At 38.6% G+C, this 18960-nt stretch overlaps 1 protein-coding gene across 5 annotated transcripts in view; it reads right to left on the reverse strand.

Annotated features, from left to right (window-relative positions):
• LOC146797516 (inter-alpha-trypsin inhibitor heavy chain H4-like) overlaps positions 1 to 18960 on the reverse strand; it is a 598346-nt gene that overhangs the window by 107725 nt on the left and 471661 nt on the right. For 2 of the 5 annotated variants that reach the window (XM_085624533.1, XM_085624531.1), the window contains one exon: positions 9254 to 9286. The exons of the other annotated variants lie outside the window; for them this stretch is intronic. In XM_085624533.1, the coding sequence (XP_085480659.1) occupies positions 9254 to 9286 (33 nt within the window). The remainder of the gene's footprint in view (positions 1 to 9253; positions 9287 to 18960) is intronic. 5 annotated transcript variants of the gene reach the window in all.

Here is an 18960-nt window from a genome sequence, read left to right on the forward strand (position 1 = left end):
TGTGTTACCCCGTCTGAAGGTGATTTGGGGGTGATTGGTTATAAAACCTGTAAGTGAACTGTCAGTCTGCAAAATTCCCCAATGTTTGTTAAGACTTTTCCTAAGGGTATGGCTCAAGTGACTAAAGTCAGCAATCATGCGGACACTATGTGAGTCTGTGGCTGATTTACTCTTAGGTAGTAAAGTGTCACTCCGATTGACATGGGAAATCCTGTTCTCAGCTCGTTTGAGGGTTTGGGGAGAGTACCCTCTCTTCTGAAATCTTTGTTTCATGTCCTTGATACAGGTATCAAATTCAGAGTCTTCACTGCAATTCCTTCTAGTCCTTAAAAATTGCCCATAAGGGATTGTTTTAACTTGATGTATAGGGTGATGGCTATCTGCATGCAATACAGAAACACTTTTCATAAACGTGTTTTGGAAGATCTTAACACCCACGAGTCCAAAAAGAACATTACTAGCAACAAATATCATGACAACCTCACACAAGGTGAACGTCTAGCTCTCAAGACACTTGCCAGTGACAGCGACATACTCATTAGGGAAGCTGATAAGGGTGGGAATGTTGTAGTCATGAACCGCATTGATTACAACAATGAAATCATGTCTCAACTCAATGACGTTACATGCTACCAACCCATGACTTACAACCCTATGGGACCTTTAACCACTCTCATTAATAAACACCTTTCTGAGTGGCACACCAAGGGCCTTCTTGATGAGTATGAGTTCTCATATATGAAGGTATTCAGACCCAACTTTCCTGTTCTATATACACTCCCCAAAATTCACAAGCATCTACCCTTTCCCCCTGGTAGACCCATTGTGTCTGGGATTGGTGGGCCTACTGAGAAACTGTCTGAATATGTAGATTTTTTTTAGGACCTTTAGTCCATAATCTAGCATTATACATTCAGGATACGAAACATATTCTCAGCATTTTATCTGATGTACATTGGCAAACTGGTATGATCCTTGCCACTTTGGATGTGGTATCCCTATATACCAGTATTCAACCTGAACTAGGTCTACAAGCAGTTGCGAAACTACTTAACAACGGACCAGCTACTCATTGGTTACGCAACGATATGCTGATCACCATGATGCACCTCATTTTACACAATAATTTCTTTCTGTTTGACAATAAGTGGTACAAACAAGTCAGAGGTGTGGCAATGGGGTCTAAATTTTCACCGTCGTTTGCCAATTTGTTAATGGGTTTTCTTGAGAGTGATTGGATCTGGGGTATCAATGGTGCACCATGGATAGACTCTATCATATTTTGGGGCTGTTACATGGACAACTGCCTTCTAATATGGTCAGGTACACAATCGGAATTAGTTCAATTCTGTACCCACTTAAACACCAACAGTTATGGTATGCAATTCACTATGGAATTCAGTTCCACTAATGTCACGTTTTTGGATGTTGAACTGTACATCTAGGAGGAGCAACTTAATAGTCGACTCTTTCATAAGAGTACATCCTGCAATTCTGTAATGACATTGCCACCCGGAAGGGTAGGGGTCCATTTGGATTTACTCTTAAGACCACTGGAAAGAGTGATATTGGTGTCTATATTTAGTTCTTTGAGTAGTTGTACCATAGTGTAAGGTGATTCTTCAATGTCAGTAAGGGAAAGAAGAAGTTTGGTTGCCTGTATATCCTGTATAGTTGGAACACGAAAAATATCACCACAGGGAATGTTGGTAACTTTTTTATTCACAATAGGGTTGCAAGCAAAACAAAATTTAATTTGAGATTTCTGATGAATTTAAACAGGTCTATCTTAAGTCTGCAGATATCCCCTGATTCGTGTGGATTAAAACTCAAACCCTTGCTCAAGAGAGAAATCATATCTTGTGTAAGGACTTTAGAGGACAGATTAACCACTTGTACATTCATGCCTGTCTCATCAACTAGTTCCGCTCGTTGCCTGAACGTAGTTTTTTTCTGTAATGCCCTTTGTTTGCCTCTAATACCTCTGCAGGTTTTGTGTCTAGCGCTGTGCGTGCACCCTGTGTTCTGTTCCCTCTCCGAATGGTCCTGACCTCTCATAAAAAAGAAGATTCTGTGAGTCTGACACTGGAGTTTTTTTCTATATCACTATCACTAGAAACCGGGGCACTGAGTGAAGTGGAGCTAGAGGAGACAGATATTGTGTCAATTCTAGCTGATTTGTCATGTTGTACATTTGTAAGTACAAGTGAGTCGTATTTGCGGGCATAGGTAAAGACCCTGCCTACCTTGTAGTCAATCTCATCACGTTTCAGTTGCCTAGCTTTCGTATCCTTGATCTCATTCTGGTGGGTCAATAGTATCTCTTTGAGAATGGAGTAATTCTTTTGCGTGGCCTCTTTGAGATTGAGATTCCTAATCTCAGTTTCTAGGGTATCAATTTCAACTTGTAACTTTCCCACTTTCCTTTCTGCGCTTTCTATCAAAATTGGCATGAGTGTGTTAGATTTTGTGTTGAGTGCCTCTTCCCATTTAGCTAAGAGATCTTCGTCCAGATCGTCATACGTCGGAAAGATCTGTGAGCGTAAGCCTCTTGGAACTCTGTTGAGTCTTAGATATTGTTTAAGGGTGGCTGCATCCCACCATCTGGCATTCTCCATTTTCTTGAGCCTTTCTAATTTAAGAATTTTTTCTCTGAGACCTTCATTACGTATAGGGTTTCCACTGGTGGAAGGAATGTTGGTATTATTACTACTGGCCAAATTGCCAAAAAGTTCACTAGCTTCTCTATTTCTATCCATGTTAGAGCAAGGATTCTGTGAAGTAAAACGCTGCGGCTGCCCTTCCTAAAACAATGAATGAACAAAATCACGAAAAGGGTATTAAGTATGTAGGAAGTGGTGGCGCTCACCAAAATGAACTTTGTTTGTCACTGTTTTCTTTTTTGCCATTTACCATACTGCCATACTGTGATCCTCACAGTATTGAGGTTGTTCTGTGGCTAAGAATAATGCAGGCAATTTGCCATTGGTTAAAACCTCATACTTTTACCTTTCCTTGTGCTTGCAGTTTGACCTTAGCAAGGATCTACCACTTTATAATGTGGTCCATCCACAAACTTCAATTGCGAACACCAATTTATCCTAAAGCAGTGATTAACGGTGAGGACATGAAAGACCATCATGTGCCTGCCAGATGATAAATGTTCTATTCTCCTTAAAAATGATAAGCAAGAGTCAGCGCTATGCTCAGCGACAAGTTCATGGATTACTTTAGTGACACAAGCCCTGTTTACAAAACTTCACTTGAAACAATTCACTTGCTTTTTATTTCTGAAAGTGGCAGTAATGCACCCGTGTCAGAATTGGTGAACCCTAGTAAACCACACCCTAGCCATTGTAGATTTTAAAATTCCATTGATGGTAATAATGCCTACCTGCTTATTAACTGATGAGACTACACATCCTGAGAATAGAGGCCAGAAGAATAACATTATTTCATGTTTCAAAAAAATTTCTGATTCACTTTAAAAGAAGGATAATATTTGTATCAATAGTATTCATTTGGATCTGGATTTCATCTTGTGCAAGCATATAATGCTGAATCTATTGCAGGACCCTGTGCAGAAATATATAGTCTCATATCCAATTACTTGAGAAACATTTTGTAGTCCAATCAGTCACTAACACCAGATGGGTCTGGGTTTGTTGAATGCCATTATGCATGAGAGCTCCCTCTGACACTGATACTACCATTCTCCAGGCCAGTGGTTTTCCTGAACTCCATTAGCTGACAGTGTGGAAGCATTTCGAAGCTGACCCACAACACCACCTACTGGTATTTTAAAAAACAAATTTCTTTTGATTTTTTTATTATCTTCAGTTTGTATTTACTTGTTCTTCAAAACAATCTTGACACTGAGAAATTGATTTGTTGTAAAGTGGGGGGCCCACCAGCCTGCTATTTCAGGAGAGGGCTGCCCACATTGTAAGATTCCTGTAAGCTTGGCAAGGCTCTCATTCCTTCAGAAAGACCACCTATGCAAATTTGCTCTGAGGGAACAAAAATGTGCAAATTAGGTGCTGTGTTGAGCTGTCCGTACTCTGCGATTTTATTTTTATTTTTAAAAGCAAGCTCCCAAAGAGAAATTTGTTTCTACAAACAATAACAAAAGGCTACTGATGCACAGGTTGCTTTCTCTACACATGTCAAGGTATGTGTTTAATTTCTATTCCAGGGACTGTCATGTTTCTCATGCCCATCTCGAAAAAGGAAATCCTTTGAAAGGTACCCGCTTAATAGGGCAGGAAACTGTCACAGACTGTCCTGTGGTGGAAGGACCACATGTAACCGATCCGATTTGACTAGTAAACTTAGCCATTGGCCATCCTGTTGTCCTGTCATCTCTAAATGGGGGTTAGAACAATGAGTTTTGTGAAGTCAGTGAACCACTTGTTTATGATGGATCAAATACTTTGCAAAGTCTAAATAAACTGAGTGTTCTCCACCTGTAGTGGTTTCTCCACGGTGCAGTGTTTCTGCCCCAGGTGTTAAAACTTTGCCCCAAGTGCGGAGACTCCACACTCAAAACGTTACGCGTCGTAAGTCCCTTTGTGATCCTGGCCCATATTGTCCAGTCTCTTCCTTGCTGCTCCCACCAGGCACTCAGTATTCTGAAAGCAGCTATAGTGTCAATAGGTACAACTTTCAGCACTTCCAAAAGACATCTTACTTTTGCCAGGCAATAATCTGCTTTTCACATTCTTCTAGCAGTGGAGGAATGTAGCACTGAAAAAAGTGATTGTTTTTAGCCAAAAATGTGTCCTACTCTGTTGCCGCACCCGCATGCTGATGCAGAAAACTTTAGGATCTTGTGATACATATTGGGTAAGAATCATGCCATACCCTACAGATTAATTCAGTAGCCTCTGCATGATAAACAAAGGGCCCCGGCAGGTGAGGTGGGAGGGGCTGCCGGAATGCTCCGCAGCCCCCGCTGGTTACTGGGTTCTGGAGTCCTCAATTGGCCGCCGACAGCAGTTCTCAAAACAAATACATATAATAGGTGATATTAAGGATTGATTATGCAGCTAGATAGACCAGAAATCACCACTTCAGGGCTCATAATTTCGAGCACAATGGAGTAAACAGCTTCATCTGAAATAAAAACAGAATCACATGGGGAACATTTGCCCTCTTTCTCACAATTGTTGCCAAGATTCAGTAACTGGAAGTCAATATCGGAAAAAACATAGGAGCCAACCCTGGGTCAATGTGATGTGAAAACCCTGTGAGTGAATGTAATCATAAATTGTGAACAAACTGTGGCTTTGGATCAAGACTCTGAGGACAGTCCAGGAAAGAAGAGCAGTATACAACAATGCTGAGAAGATGGAGTGTCTGGTCAAAGGGTAGATTCATTCTATGATGAGAAAGCCCTACTAAATCAATTGGCATGACATTCACAATTTCCTAAGTGTTACTGACAGACAAGAATGTTAATCTGGTTTCTGCCTAGAACCTGATCCAATGATCTATCTTTGCCACAAATTCCTTCTGATACAAATATAAGCAAGTTCTCATCGATGGTTAGCTCCATTTCACCAGGAAACAAAGCCTGAGACATCCAACATGGAGTCACCTGCACTTTCCAATATCTTATCACCTTTGACAAAGTCTCATAATCATGATAAAAAGTAAAAAAGCATAACCTTTTACCATCCTCCAGTCGTGCTGTATAGCATCCACTGCCCATGCTTCCATATCCAGCATCCAACTACAATACATTGCTATCTGTCCAATAACCTGCTTTGTAATAATTCCAATGGTTCCCAAATCTTTTGGATCTTGCTGAAACAGCAACCACTGGAATCCTTCAAATGTCTTGAATTCCAATTCATCTCATCCCCCCCCTTGATAAATACTATGCTGCTACAGTAATCTTATGATTCAAATAAAAAACTCTATTCCTTTTGCCAACTGTGGTTTATGTACCAGACTGCAGTCTCACGGAATATCTTCAGCGCTAATAACCCATCCTTAATCCAAACAATTTTTGAGGACTCTTCTAATCTAACCATCTTCCTCCTATTTTTGGGTGATGCAGACTAGCTCCCCATCTCTGTTTATTTACACTTGTCTCTAACATATACTTTATCACCACTTCAAAAATAGCTCAAACATAACACCTCTTACCTCCTCTGAAAATCACATGTTGTCGCCATACCACAAAACTCTCCTTAAACCATTTTCTGTTAGTCTGTGAAGTGCCCTGTAATAAGGCAGCCCAGGATAAAACACCTGATTTGATGAAGTTAGGGACCCAATTATCATTGCCAAAGCTCTCAAGGATTCCACTTCTCTCTTCAGAGTTTGATTTAATCGCTACCTTCATCATCGTTACTGTGTTTCCAGGAAACTTTATATAAGCCAAGAAAGTATTCACTTGAAAACCCAAAATATTTACTTCCCATCATTGATCTCTCCAAATTGATCATGAAACCTAAATTCCCTAAGAAGGTCCTCACAATAACAAAAAAAAAGCCCTAAATCCTACCTGTAGTCTTGACCCATAATTAAAATATTGTCCCAATAAATGGACTCTCTGAAAAAAGCCATGACTGGGTACAACATCTTTCTAAAACATCAAGGTACTAACAAAACACCAAATGGTAAACACATAACTTGGTTCAATCAGCATCTCCAACTGAACTAAAGATAAGCCTGATTTTTCATCGCCATTGGGACCGTTAAATATGAGTCTTTTAGGTCAATCTTCGGAAGTCAACCTGCTTGCTCTAAAATGTCCCTCAACAGTATGAACTCCTCGATGTTGAAGTGTCTGTAAATGAAAACAAACTGTTCACATTGTGCAGATTTATCACCGGTGGCCATCCCTTGACCTTTGTACTGTATAAAAATATAGTAAACATGAACACTCCCTCTCTCTTACAAGCACACTTTATGGCACCATTACTTTACCTCGATTTCCACCATTTTTCCTTGGTCTTTTGTCAAATACTACTCTTTCAGTTTTCTGATCTGAAATGGTTCCTCGATAAATTCCACTCTGAAAACCTTTACTGTTTCTTGAACTCATAAATCCAATTTAATCTTATTTGATTCCTTGTAATAGTTCAATTACCCAGCTGATACCTGTTATAATGAAGATTGTCTCGTAGACAGGTCACGTAGAACAAGTTGTAGGTTTATTCGTTAAGTTACAAAGTCCATGTAAAACCCATGTAAAGCCCCACCAGGAGCAGCCTCCCTGCTGCTCAGCCCATCTCTTCCAACTGCCATCTCCTCAAGTCCCACCCACTCAACATTCCAAATGACATCATTCATGGCTGAGCAGCAAGGGACAGAACAGTAATAAGGAAGATGCACCAACTAACAACAATAGGTTATAGCAATACCTTTCTCTGGGAGCAACCAATACCATTCTCCATGACCATAAGAGCCAGTTTATGTGTAATTTAAATCACAACAGTAAACAAATGCATCATACCACCATTCTCTTAATAAATCTATATGAACATCTAACTATTTTTATTTGATCTATACTGTTATATGAACAAATATGAAAAATGACCCTATTAAACATCCTCTTAATAAATCTATATCAACCTCTACTTATTTTAATTTGACCTGCCATATGATAACATATGAAACATTGACCCTATTAAATTGAGTAAATTAACCTGCCATTATTGTAGCGAATGCTGTAAATCTTTCCTAGGACCTCTGCCTAATTTAAACAGAAAGGTTATTAACACTACAGCTAAATTTGAAGTTACACGAGCTTTCACATTGGTCACCAGTCTTGAGCAGTCTACCCTCACTACTCCTCTGCCCTAAGCACATAAAGGCTTCTAATTCATTCATTAACATAGTCTCTTATATCATCGCAGGCCACTAACCAGAACTATGAGGATCCCTAACCCTTGAGGCGCTAAACATCCCTTCTTCCTATGATCAATAAAACCCCTTTCTTTGTAGAGCCTTGAAAACCCTCTTTGAATGTATCAGCATCAAAACCATCATAGTCAACATCTAAAATATATTCACTATTCTTTGTGCCCTTTTTAACAATCAAAAGATCAAACTGATCCTCCTCAACAGGAGAAACCTAATCTATTTAAGTGCTGCAAAGGACAACATTCTCCTGAATGCAGCTTTGAACAACATTCTTGTTCTGGGTCCTACATCATTTCTCCTCTTCTTATCATGTATGGAATTTTAGATTTGTTTTTGCTACAAATGACTCCCGCTTGGGCACCCATTTTATACTCTTTCATCTTCACTACCTCATCATTATCGGAAAGGGACCAGCAACCCTGCCAGAGAGTGCCTCTTTGGTAACCTTGCCTATACTGTCTCCCTCAATGTGTTCTTCATCTCTATTTGAATAAAGTTACTTCTCACTTCTTGTTGAACGAACGTGTTTAATTGTGCCCCCAGTGACTCATTCTGCTTTGACATGTTTCCTCCTTAAAATGAAAGAAAATTCAGGCAAGTATAAAATAATCAGCCTTTTATGATAGTCCACACAGCTTAGCATCTGTCCAACTGACACTACACGTTATTCCAAATAGTTGCCATACTGGTCCCAAGTTGCACCCATGTTTCATGTAACCTATGCAATAATGTTCAGAAGCTGATATTCCAAAGGCAATCCTGAATTGCAAGACTCAGGCAGCTTGGATGACATTGGTGAACCTGCGCATTAAAGTAGGTGCCCTGCAGTTCAAGTGAGTTCATGAATTCCCACGGAAGTACCATGTTCACAAATGTTGACCGAAAGCATCCACTGCTTCTCACTGGCTACAAGTCCTATTGTATAACTGCTAGTTTTCTGGGTGAGAGACATCAACATTAAAAAGACTTTGGTACCTGGTCCCGTGTTCGAGCTCAACACTTGTACATCTTCCCTAGTAAATGCCCACAATCAAAGAACAGTGGGAAGTACTCTACTTCACCATACTACATAGTTAGGGCAAATATCACTGGGCACCGTACTATAGTCTGAGACAAACGAAGCAGAATAATTTGGATGAGGGCAATCCTAATTGTGGATCCTTAGTAAGAGGAAGAAGGGACAAATTGTTTACTATGTATGGAATACAAGCAAGGCGGATTTGTCAAGGATATGGACTCATTCTCACATTAATTACAGTGACAAGGAGGAAAGTGAATTGTTAATTATTGGTAAGAACACTAATGACGAGATACTATCACATAATGTTTCAAATCAGAAATATAGTGAAAATATGAGTTTGAAATCTGCTCTTACCAATTTTGGTTGATCTTTGTGTAGGTGCAGGAACTGAAAACATTACATTGCATTTAAAGAAAAACAACAGACTTTAGTTTTTGTTGCATTATGGTCATGGAAATATCTAAGTACATCACTCCAAAATGATAATTTGTATATTTTCTACAATTGGATAGCAATGCAGTTAAAAGGCATCTTTGCAAATGTTACAAAAAATGTGATATGTTTCCTATCCTTCCTGCAATTTTTATTTTGTAAAATATTGGAATGAACACTATTCCTTCTTGGAGTGAACGGTGGCCATTAGTAAAAATATTGGAATGAATACTATTCCCTCTGGGAGTGAACGGTTGCCATTAGTGGATAATATATACTTTTTGTGTGAAGATGTTTTATTGAAGGACTAAGCAAACACATGAAAACAGTAACAAAAATAATAGGATATAATAGAGATTAAACACTAATAGTGCATGTCATATATATTATAAAAAACAATATTTGCAATCCTATATGAATCAATACCAAACTAGTTAATAGTGAATAAAATATATATGAAAAAAGGAAATAATTCAATAAAAAACAGGAAATAAGTATTAAAAGAAGAGAAAAAAGGAAGATATATACTAGAGTATGAAATGCATATATTTAGAGGGCTGATAAAGACAACTTGTAAGTAATCAACTGTAATAAATGTATATTCTAATGATAACACATATTGTAAACAGTACCTACTAATACAATATGATTATAAAATGTTATGATGAAAAATACAGAAAATAAATCAAGGGTTTTTGTAACTTCTTCAGCAGCCATATCAATCCATTTGCTACAAAAGCTAGATGTGGTAAAGAATGCTGCTATAGTGAACCACGCCTGTTCTTTCTTAAAGGTTAAGACACTAAGATGTCTTAAGACACTAAGAAGAATGTACACTCTATCTAATCTACAAGTAAAACATTGCATGACAGCAAACTCTAAAAGTAACATTTACAGCATTTTTCCAATTAGAGGCAAATTGAAGAAATGTCACAGCAAGTAAAGATCTACTAGCTTAGCAGAATGGTGTGAAGTGCCCCAACTAGGGAAATTACTACCTAAAAATATATGAGAGAATAATTAATTAATATTAACATGAGAATTGATATTAATATGTATTCTAACTTGCCTCCATCTATGGATACATGTCAGCAAGGGTAACAACATATGTTTTAAACCACTATACTGATACATACTATACTGATACACTATACATGACCAACAATTATCTTCTGACAAAGTTTCATTTTCATTAATGATTCAGGTGTTAAAAATAATCTATTTTACACAAAATATAGAGTCTGCGTAGTTTTATAAGCTCTAGATGCTTTATGTATTTTGTTCCATATTGTATTGCAACAAAGTAAAGGCCAGGCAATGTGTAAATCTTCTTCCAATTTCAATCCAATAGTGGAATTAAGTCTGACATCATCAGGACAAAGATATTTTTATATTGAAGATGCCTTAGAGTGAGTTTCTAACAAAGACATCGTCTTATTCTCATAAAGGCATAGCATGTTCACATTTAGTACCTGTAAAATATAGCTAGAAATATTTTAAATAAGTAGATAATATTTCTCTATCTATGAATTTAGGAAATCAAAAAAAGAGATTGAGATACAGAAAAGGGTACTTTCTTTCCATTAATTAATAACTGATGAGTCCATTTAAGGCTTCTGTCTCAAGATTACCAAAATAGGATTTTAGATTTTAGTGTAATAATTTTGTTGTCCCATAAATGAGAATTCATGAAATTAGTTTTCTGCTTATGTTAAGGAAACAAAAAGGTGCCAACAGTTTATATGACTGTGAAACAACAGGTATATTAAGCTAGGAGGTTTTGGCGGAAAATGATAGAAACTCCTCAAGAGAGGAAGACAAAATGAACAAGTTCTTTTAGTGACCATAAAGGTTAGAAAGATCTTCGTTAAAAGTCATCTTTATTTAGTTTCAGACATGAGAGGTCTCATCTAGATTTTTTATTACGGCATAAAAAATCAATAAAACAGATTCTCTTTGCTCATTAGTGGACAATGTTGCTTGATCCATAAAACATGTTCACAAAAAGTTCTGTAATGAAGAAAGCCTCTGCAGTATAATGTATTGTCATACATTAATTACAGTAATAACCAATTGTAAATCTAATCAATCATCAGTGTTAAGCTGATTTTATTAAAGTGATTAATATCGTCACAACACTTTTTATGTCAACTGCTATTCTCAAGGAAAATTCTTCATTGGATGTTCAAATATGAGTTTTGGTCTCATCTGTTACAAATGCACTGTTTTCTATTTGACCTTTGACCATGTATCGCACTGGTAAAGTGGCTCCTGATCTCCTCTGAGCCTGAATGGTGAACCACACTTGTCTACACGTTGATCAGTCTGTCACAAAATAACCCTCATTCCAGAGTTACCAGCTAAATCAGGATTACAACAACAGCAGGAAAATGGCACACCCAATGCCCTTTGAACTCCAGACATTTTATCACATTAAAGATGATGATATATTGATGTGGGGCAGAGGTTACTGTAGGGATTAAGTAAAACTGATCACCAGAGTAGTTCTTTATTTCTCAGGGCCTGATTAAGTACAACTCACAAGCCATGGTATTCACTCACATTACAGATCTACATAGTATTAGTAAATCAGGGCGCAGAAATACCGCTTTCGTGTTCTCAGCCCAGTTGAATGACTGCCTTTGTCCAGTGCACACATATACATTAAAACATATAGATACAGTGGTGGCGAAAACAAGAAAAACTAAAGTCTTCAGTGGTTCTAGATGTTCTTTATTCCTTTTGGAAACGCAACCAGCCGACACGTGTTTCGTCGGGGAAGTAATCCTACAACTCTTCAGGGCTGGGAAAGATACAAATATTTGTAATGAATACAAAAACATCTTGAGAAGTCACAGTAACCAGAGAGAACAACCATCTCTGTTACCTGCAGCGTGGTATCACAAATATTTGTGGAAACCCCAACAAAAGAGAATACCATCAAGAAGGTGGTGTGTAGGGTTGAAACTATACAGAAAAATAAGTGAACGTCATCAAAAAGTCCAATGATAGACCGAATCAACCAAAGGTAGAGTGCAAGGTTAAGACATTCCAGAAGGTAAGTACTTATTATCATATGGATCAAGAGATGAATCAAATCAACCATGTGAATGAATTAGGCTTGAAAAGATTGTAGACATGTCATGCTAAAAAGAAAGAAATAGGAAGTCAGATAACAGTGACTCCGTGCTCTGTGTAAGAAGAATAATCCCAATAGCTCAAATAGTAAGGTGATGATCAGAGAAATGATCATGCAAGTGTAAGAAAAAATAGAGAAAAAGAGAGTGCGAGAACAAGGAGGGTCGAGAATGTAATAGAGAAAAAGGGGGGATAATAAATAAAGTAACCGTTATTAGAACGAAAAAAATATGCATGTAAGAGACGTAAAGGAAGCATCTTATTCTATTAGCATGCAACAGGCTAAATCTCACCTTGATTATGAAAGCGTAACAAAAGGTGCCGCAACGCGAGGAGGAATATCAATTCGAATGGCAGTGGATCTCTAAAACCAACAAGGTTACCGGAGCCGAAGTGCGGTTGAAAATATCAATAGAGCAGTTGCTGAGCGAAGGACAAGGTACGAGTGTGTGTACCTTGTCTGGTCGATCTAAACAAAAAATTAAAAGAAGGGGGGCAAAAAAGCCATGTCAAGATGACTAGCTACATGATTAAACCAAAGAAAAATACAAAAAGTAAGGGGGAAACCATTTATCCCGTAAGTGGCGTGATAAGACTTTCTTCAAGAGAGAAGGGATCTCGCATCCTAATGGCACCGATGTCCGCGTATGTGTGTCTCACGGTAAACCGAAACCGGAAATGATAAAGGTCAGCAAACGTCAAAACAACTAGAACGCAGTTAACAAAAACTTGTCGGCAAACCGGAAGTGTAAAAAGAAGGCGCCCGCGATAGATATGGATCAAACTGAACGCCCAAAACAAAACATGTATAGAACGATTAGCCAGGTAAACAGAGGGACGGATCAAGAAGAAAAAGATAAAACATCCCTTAAGAATAAAGTGCAGTATAGGAATTGTTAAACTAAAGTAGTGAGGACAGTTGGTGAAAATTCCAGGAGATAATCAATGATCATGATAGGAAGCACACCAGGAAAGAAAGGAAAAGGAGACTAAGAAAAGGAAACAAACCAATAATACATATGGTAAATGGCAGTAGTTAACAGGTAAAAAGGAATATATGACTAGATGTCAACTGTTCCCAAATAGTATAAACAGTGCATATCAGCACACAATAGATGTAGAGGGGAAATAAAAACAGTACAAAGATCGTTCAAGGTGAAGAAGCAAGAAGCAACAGACAATTGCAGTAGTACAGAGCATGAAATGTCACAATTTGGTTGAGCAGCAGGTAAAAAATAATAATGGTTTCAGTGGAAACAAGAAAGCGCAACTCGAGACACGTCAGTCTAAATAAAAAAAAAAATTATGATTGCAATACATTTGATTATTGTGAACACATACTTTATTAGTACAAAAACAGTAAAGGAAACAAAATAACATAACAGTGTCATAACATAATATTGATTGATCAGTTGCAGAGAAAAGAATCTATACGCACAGATCAGGTACACAGATAAGACACCATAGCCCAGAAATTATTGCATCTCAGAATCAAAATTAAGTCTGTGTTCGACTGTCTGAAGACGTATTATCCAAGTGGCTTCGGTCTTTCTTAGTAGCAGTTCTCTATTGCCACCACGTAGGCCAGAGTCAATAGTTTCAATTCCAAAGAATTGGAAACACTTGTGAGAACTTTGTGACGGGCACATGGCTGCATGTACTGCTACAGGGTATCTTGCATCCTGCTGGTGGAGTGCCCTGACATGTTCCCCAATCCTGTCTTTCAAAGCTCTGATTGTACTGCCCACATATTGTTTGCCACAAGTACATTCAATAATATAGACTACAAATTTGGTGGTACAATTGATATTAGATCTAATCACGTATGTCCTGTTGTTGTGGCTAAGAAAGGTCTTTGTTTTGAGTTTCGCCCATTTACAGACACCACAGCAACCACATTTGTGGAAACCAATGGTGTGTGGAGTCAGCCGTGACCGTGTATCGTGAGACTTAGGTACAGTAGGGCTTAATCTGGTGCGTAATGTGTTACCCCGTCTGAAGGTGATTTGGGGGTGATTGGTTATAAAACCTGTAAGTGAACTGTCAGTCTGCAAAATTCCCCAATGTTTGTTAAGACTTTTCCTAAGGGTATGGCTCAAGTCACTAAAGTCAGCAATCATGCGGACACTCTGTGAATCTGTGGCTGGTTTACTCTTAGGTAGTAAAGTGTCACACCGATTGACATGGGAAATCCTGTTCTCAGCTCGTTTGAGGGTTTGGGGAGAGTACCCTCTCTTCTGAAATCTTTGTTTCATGTCCTTGATACAGGTATCAAATTCAGAGTCTTCACTGCAATTCCTTCTAGCCCTTAAAAATTCCCCATAAGGGATTGTTTTAACTTGATGTATAGGGTGATGGCTATCTGCATGAAATACAGAATTGCAGGATGTACTCTTACGAAAGAGTCGACTATTAAGTTGCTCCTCCTTGATGTACAGTTCAACATCCAAAAACATGATATTAGTGGAACTGAATTCCATAGTGAATTGCATACCATAACTGTTGGTGTTTAAGTGGGTACAGAATTGAACCAATTCCGATTGTGTACCTGACTATATTAGAAGGCAGTCGTCCATGTAACAGCCCCAAATGATGATAGAGTCTATCCATGGAGCACCATTGATACCCCAGATCCAATCACTCTCAAGACAACCCATGAACAAATTGGCAAACGACGGTGAAAATTTAGACCCCATTGCCACACCTCTGACTTGTTTGTACCACTTATTGTCAAACAGAAATAAATGATTGTGTAAAATGAGGTGCATCATGGTGATCAGCACATCGTTGTGTAACCAATGAATAGCTGGTCTGTTGTTAAGTAGTTTCGTAACTGCTTGTAGACCTAGTTCAGGTTGAATACTGGTATATAGGGATACCACATCCAAAGTGGCAAGGATCATACCCGTTTGCCAATGTACATCAGATAAAATGCTGAGAATATGTTTCGTATCCTCAATGTATGATGCTAGATTACGGACTAAAGGTCCTAAAAAAAATCTACATATTCAGACAGTTTCTCAGTAGGCCTACCAATCCCAGACACAATGGGTCTACCAGGGGGAAAGGGTAGATGCTTGTGAATGTTGGGGAGTGTATATAGAACAGGAAAGGAGGCCCTTGGTGTGCCACTCAGAAAGGTGTTTATTAATGAGAGTGGTTAAAGGTCTCATAGGGTTGTAAGTCATGGGTTGGTAGCATGTAACGTCATTGAGTTGAGACATGATTTCATTGTTGTAATCAATGCGGTTCATGACTACAACATTCCCACCCTTATCAGCTTCCCTAATGAGTATGTCGCTGTCACTGGCAAGTGTCTTGAGAGCTAGACGTTCACCTTGTGTGAGGTTGTCATGATATTTGTTGCTAGTAATGTTCTTTTTGGACTCGTGGGTGTTAAGATCTTCCAAAACACGTTTATGAAAAGTGTCAATGACATTGCCACCCGGAATGGTAGGGGTCCATTTGGATTTACTCTTAAGACCACTGGAAATAGTGATATTGGTGTCTATATGTAGTTCTTCAAGTAGTTGTACCATAGTGTAAGGTGATTCTTCAATGTCAGTAAGGGAAAGAAGAAGTTTGGTTGCCTGTATATCCTGTATAGTTGGAACACCAAAAACATCACCACAGGGAATGTTGGTAACCTTTTTATTCACAATAGGGTTGCAAGCAAAACAAAATGTAATTTGAGACTTCTGATGAATTTAAACAGGTCTATCTTAAGTCTTCAGATATCCCCTGATTCGTGTGGATTACAACTCAAACCCTTGCTCAAGAGAGAAATCATATCTTTTGTAAGGACTTTAGAGGAGAGATTAACCACTTGTACATTCATGCCTGTCTCATCAACTAGTTCCGCTCGTTGCCTGAACGTAGTTTTTTTCCTGTAATGCCCTTTGTTTGCCTCTAATACCTCTGCGGGTTTTGTGTCTAGCGCTGTGCGTGCACCCTGTGTTCTGTTCCCTCTCCGGATGGTCCTGACCTCTCGTAAAAAAAGAAGACTCTGACATTGGAGTTTGTTTCCATATCGCTATCACTAGAAACCGGGGCACTGAGTGAAGTGGAGCTAGAGGAGACAGATATTGTGTCAATTCTAGCTGATTTGTCATGTTGTACATTTGTAAGTACAAGTGAGTCGTATTTGCGGGCATAGGTAAAGACCCTGCCTACCTTGAAGTCAATCTCATCACGTTTCAGTTGCCTAACTTTCCTATCCTTGATCTCATTTTGGTGGGTCAATAGTATCTCTTTAAGAATGGAGTAATTCTTTTGAGTGGCCTCTTTGAGATTGAGATTCCTAATCTCAGTTTCTAGGGTATCAATTTCAACTTGTAACTTTCCCACTTTCCTTTCTGTGCTTTCTATCAAAATCTGCATGAATGTGTTAGATTTTGTGTTGAGTGCCTCTTCCCATTTAGCTAAGAGATCTTCGTCCAGATCGTCATACGTCGGAAAGATCTGTGAGCGTAAGCCTCTTGGAACTCTATTGAGTCTTAGATATTGTTTAAGGGTGGCTGCATCCCACCATCTGGCATTCTCCATTTTCTTGAGCCTTTCTAATTTAAGAATTTTTTTTCTGAGACCTTCATTACGTATAGGGTTTCCACTGGTGGAAGGAATGTTGGTATTATCACTACTGGCCAAATTGCCAAAAAGTTCACTAGCTTCTCCATCTCTATCCATGTTAGAGCAAGGATTCTGTGAAGTGAAACGCTGCGGCTGCCCTTCCTAAAACAATGAATGAACAAAATCACGAAAAGGGTATTAAGTATGTAGGAAGTGGTGGCGCTCAGCAAAATGAACTTTGTTTGTCACTGTTTTCTTTTTTGCCATTTACCATACTGCCATACTGTGATCCTCACAGTATTGAGGTTGTTCTGTGGCTAAGAATAATGCAGGCAATTTGCCATTGGTTAAAACCTCATACTTTTACCTTTCCTTGTGCTTGCATTTTGACCTTAGCAAGGATCTACCACTTTATAATGTGGTCCATCCATAAACTTCAATTGCGAACACCAATTTATCCTAAAGCAGTGATTAACGGTGAGGAAATGAAAGACCATCTTGTGCCTGCCAGACGATAAATGTTTCATTCTTCTTCAACATAATAAGCAAGAGTCAGCGCTATGCTCAGCGACAAGTTCATGGATTACTTTAGTGACACAAGGCCTGTTTACAAAACTTCACTCGAAACAATTCACTTGCTTTTTATTTCTGAAAGTGGCAGTAATGCACCGGTGTCAGAATTGGTGAACCCTAGTAAAACACACCCTAGCCATTGTAGATTTTAAAATTCCATTGATGGTAATAATGCCTACCTGCTTATTGACTGATGAGACTACCCATCCTGAGAATAGAGGCCAGAAGAATAACATTATTTCATGTTTCTAAAAATTTCTGATTCACTTTAAAAGAAGGATAATATGTGTATCAATAGTATTCATTTGGATCTGGATTTCATCTTGTGCAAGCATATAATGCTGAATCTATTGCAGGACCCTGTGCAGAAATATATAGTCTCATATCCAATTACTTGAGAAACATTTTGTAGTCCACTCAGTCACTAACACCAGATGGGTCTGGGTTTGTTGAATGCCATTATGCATGAGAGCTCCCTCTGACACTGATACTACCATTCTCCAGGCCAGTGGTTTTCCTGAACTCCATAAGCTGACTGTGTGGAAGCATTTCGAAGCTGTCCCACAACATCACCTACTGGGATCTTAAAAACAAATTTCTTTTGATTTTTTTATTATCTTCAGGTTATATTTACTTGTTCTTCAAAACAATCTTGACACTGAGAAATTGATTTGTTGTAAAGTGGGGGGCCCACCAGCCTGCTATTTCAGGAGAGGGCTGCCCGCATTGTAAGATTCCTATAAGCTTGGCAAGGCTCTCATTCCTTCAGAAAGACCACCTATGCAAATTTGCTCTGAGGGAACAAAAATGTGCAAATTAGGTGCTGTGCAAAGTCTAAATAAACTGAGTGTTCTCCACCTATAGTAGTTTCTCCACGGTGCAGTGTTTCTGCCCAAGGTGTTAAAACTTTGCCCCAAGTGAGGAGACTCCACACTCAAAACGTTACGCGTCGTGAGTCTCTTTGTGATCCTGGCCCATATTGTCCAGTCTCTTCCTTGCTGCTCCCACCAGGCACTCAGTATTCTGAAAGCAGCTATAGTGTCAATAGGTACAACTTTCAGCACTTCCAAAAGACATCTTACTTTTGCCAGGCAATCATCTGCTTTTCACATTCTTCTAGCAGTGGAGGAATGTAGCACTGAAAAAAGTGATAGTTTTTAGCCAAAAATGTGTCCTACTCTGTTGCCGCACCCGCATGCTGATGCAGAAAAGTTTAGGATCTTGTGATACATATTGGGTAAGAATCATGCCTTACCCTACAGATTAATTCAGTAGCCTCTGCATGTTTTTTTTTAAAAAACTGCAGCTTTTAAGGAAAAACATTGCTCTTTTTTTCAGAAAAACACAAA

The sequence above is a fragment of the Triturus cristatus genome, chromosome 9 (assembly GCF_964204655.1).
Source record: "Triturus cristatus chromosome 9, aTriCri1.1, whole genome shotgun sequence".
NCBI lineage: Eukaryota > Metazoa > Chordata > Amphibia > Caudata > Salamandridae > Triturus > Triturus cristatus.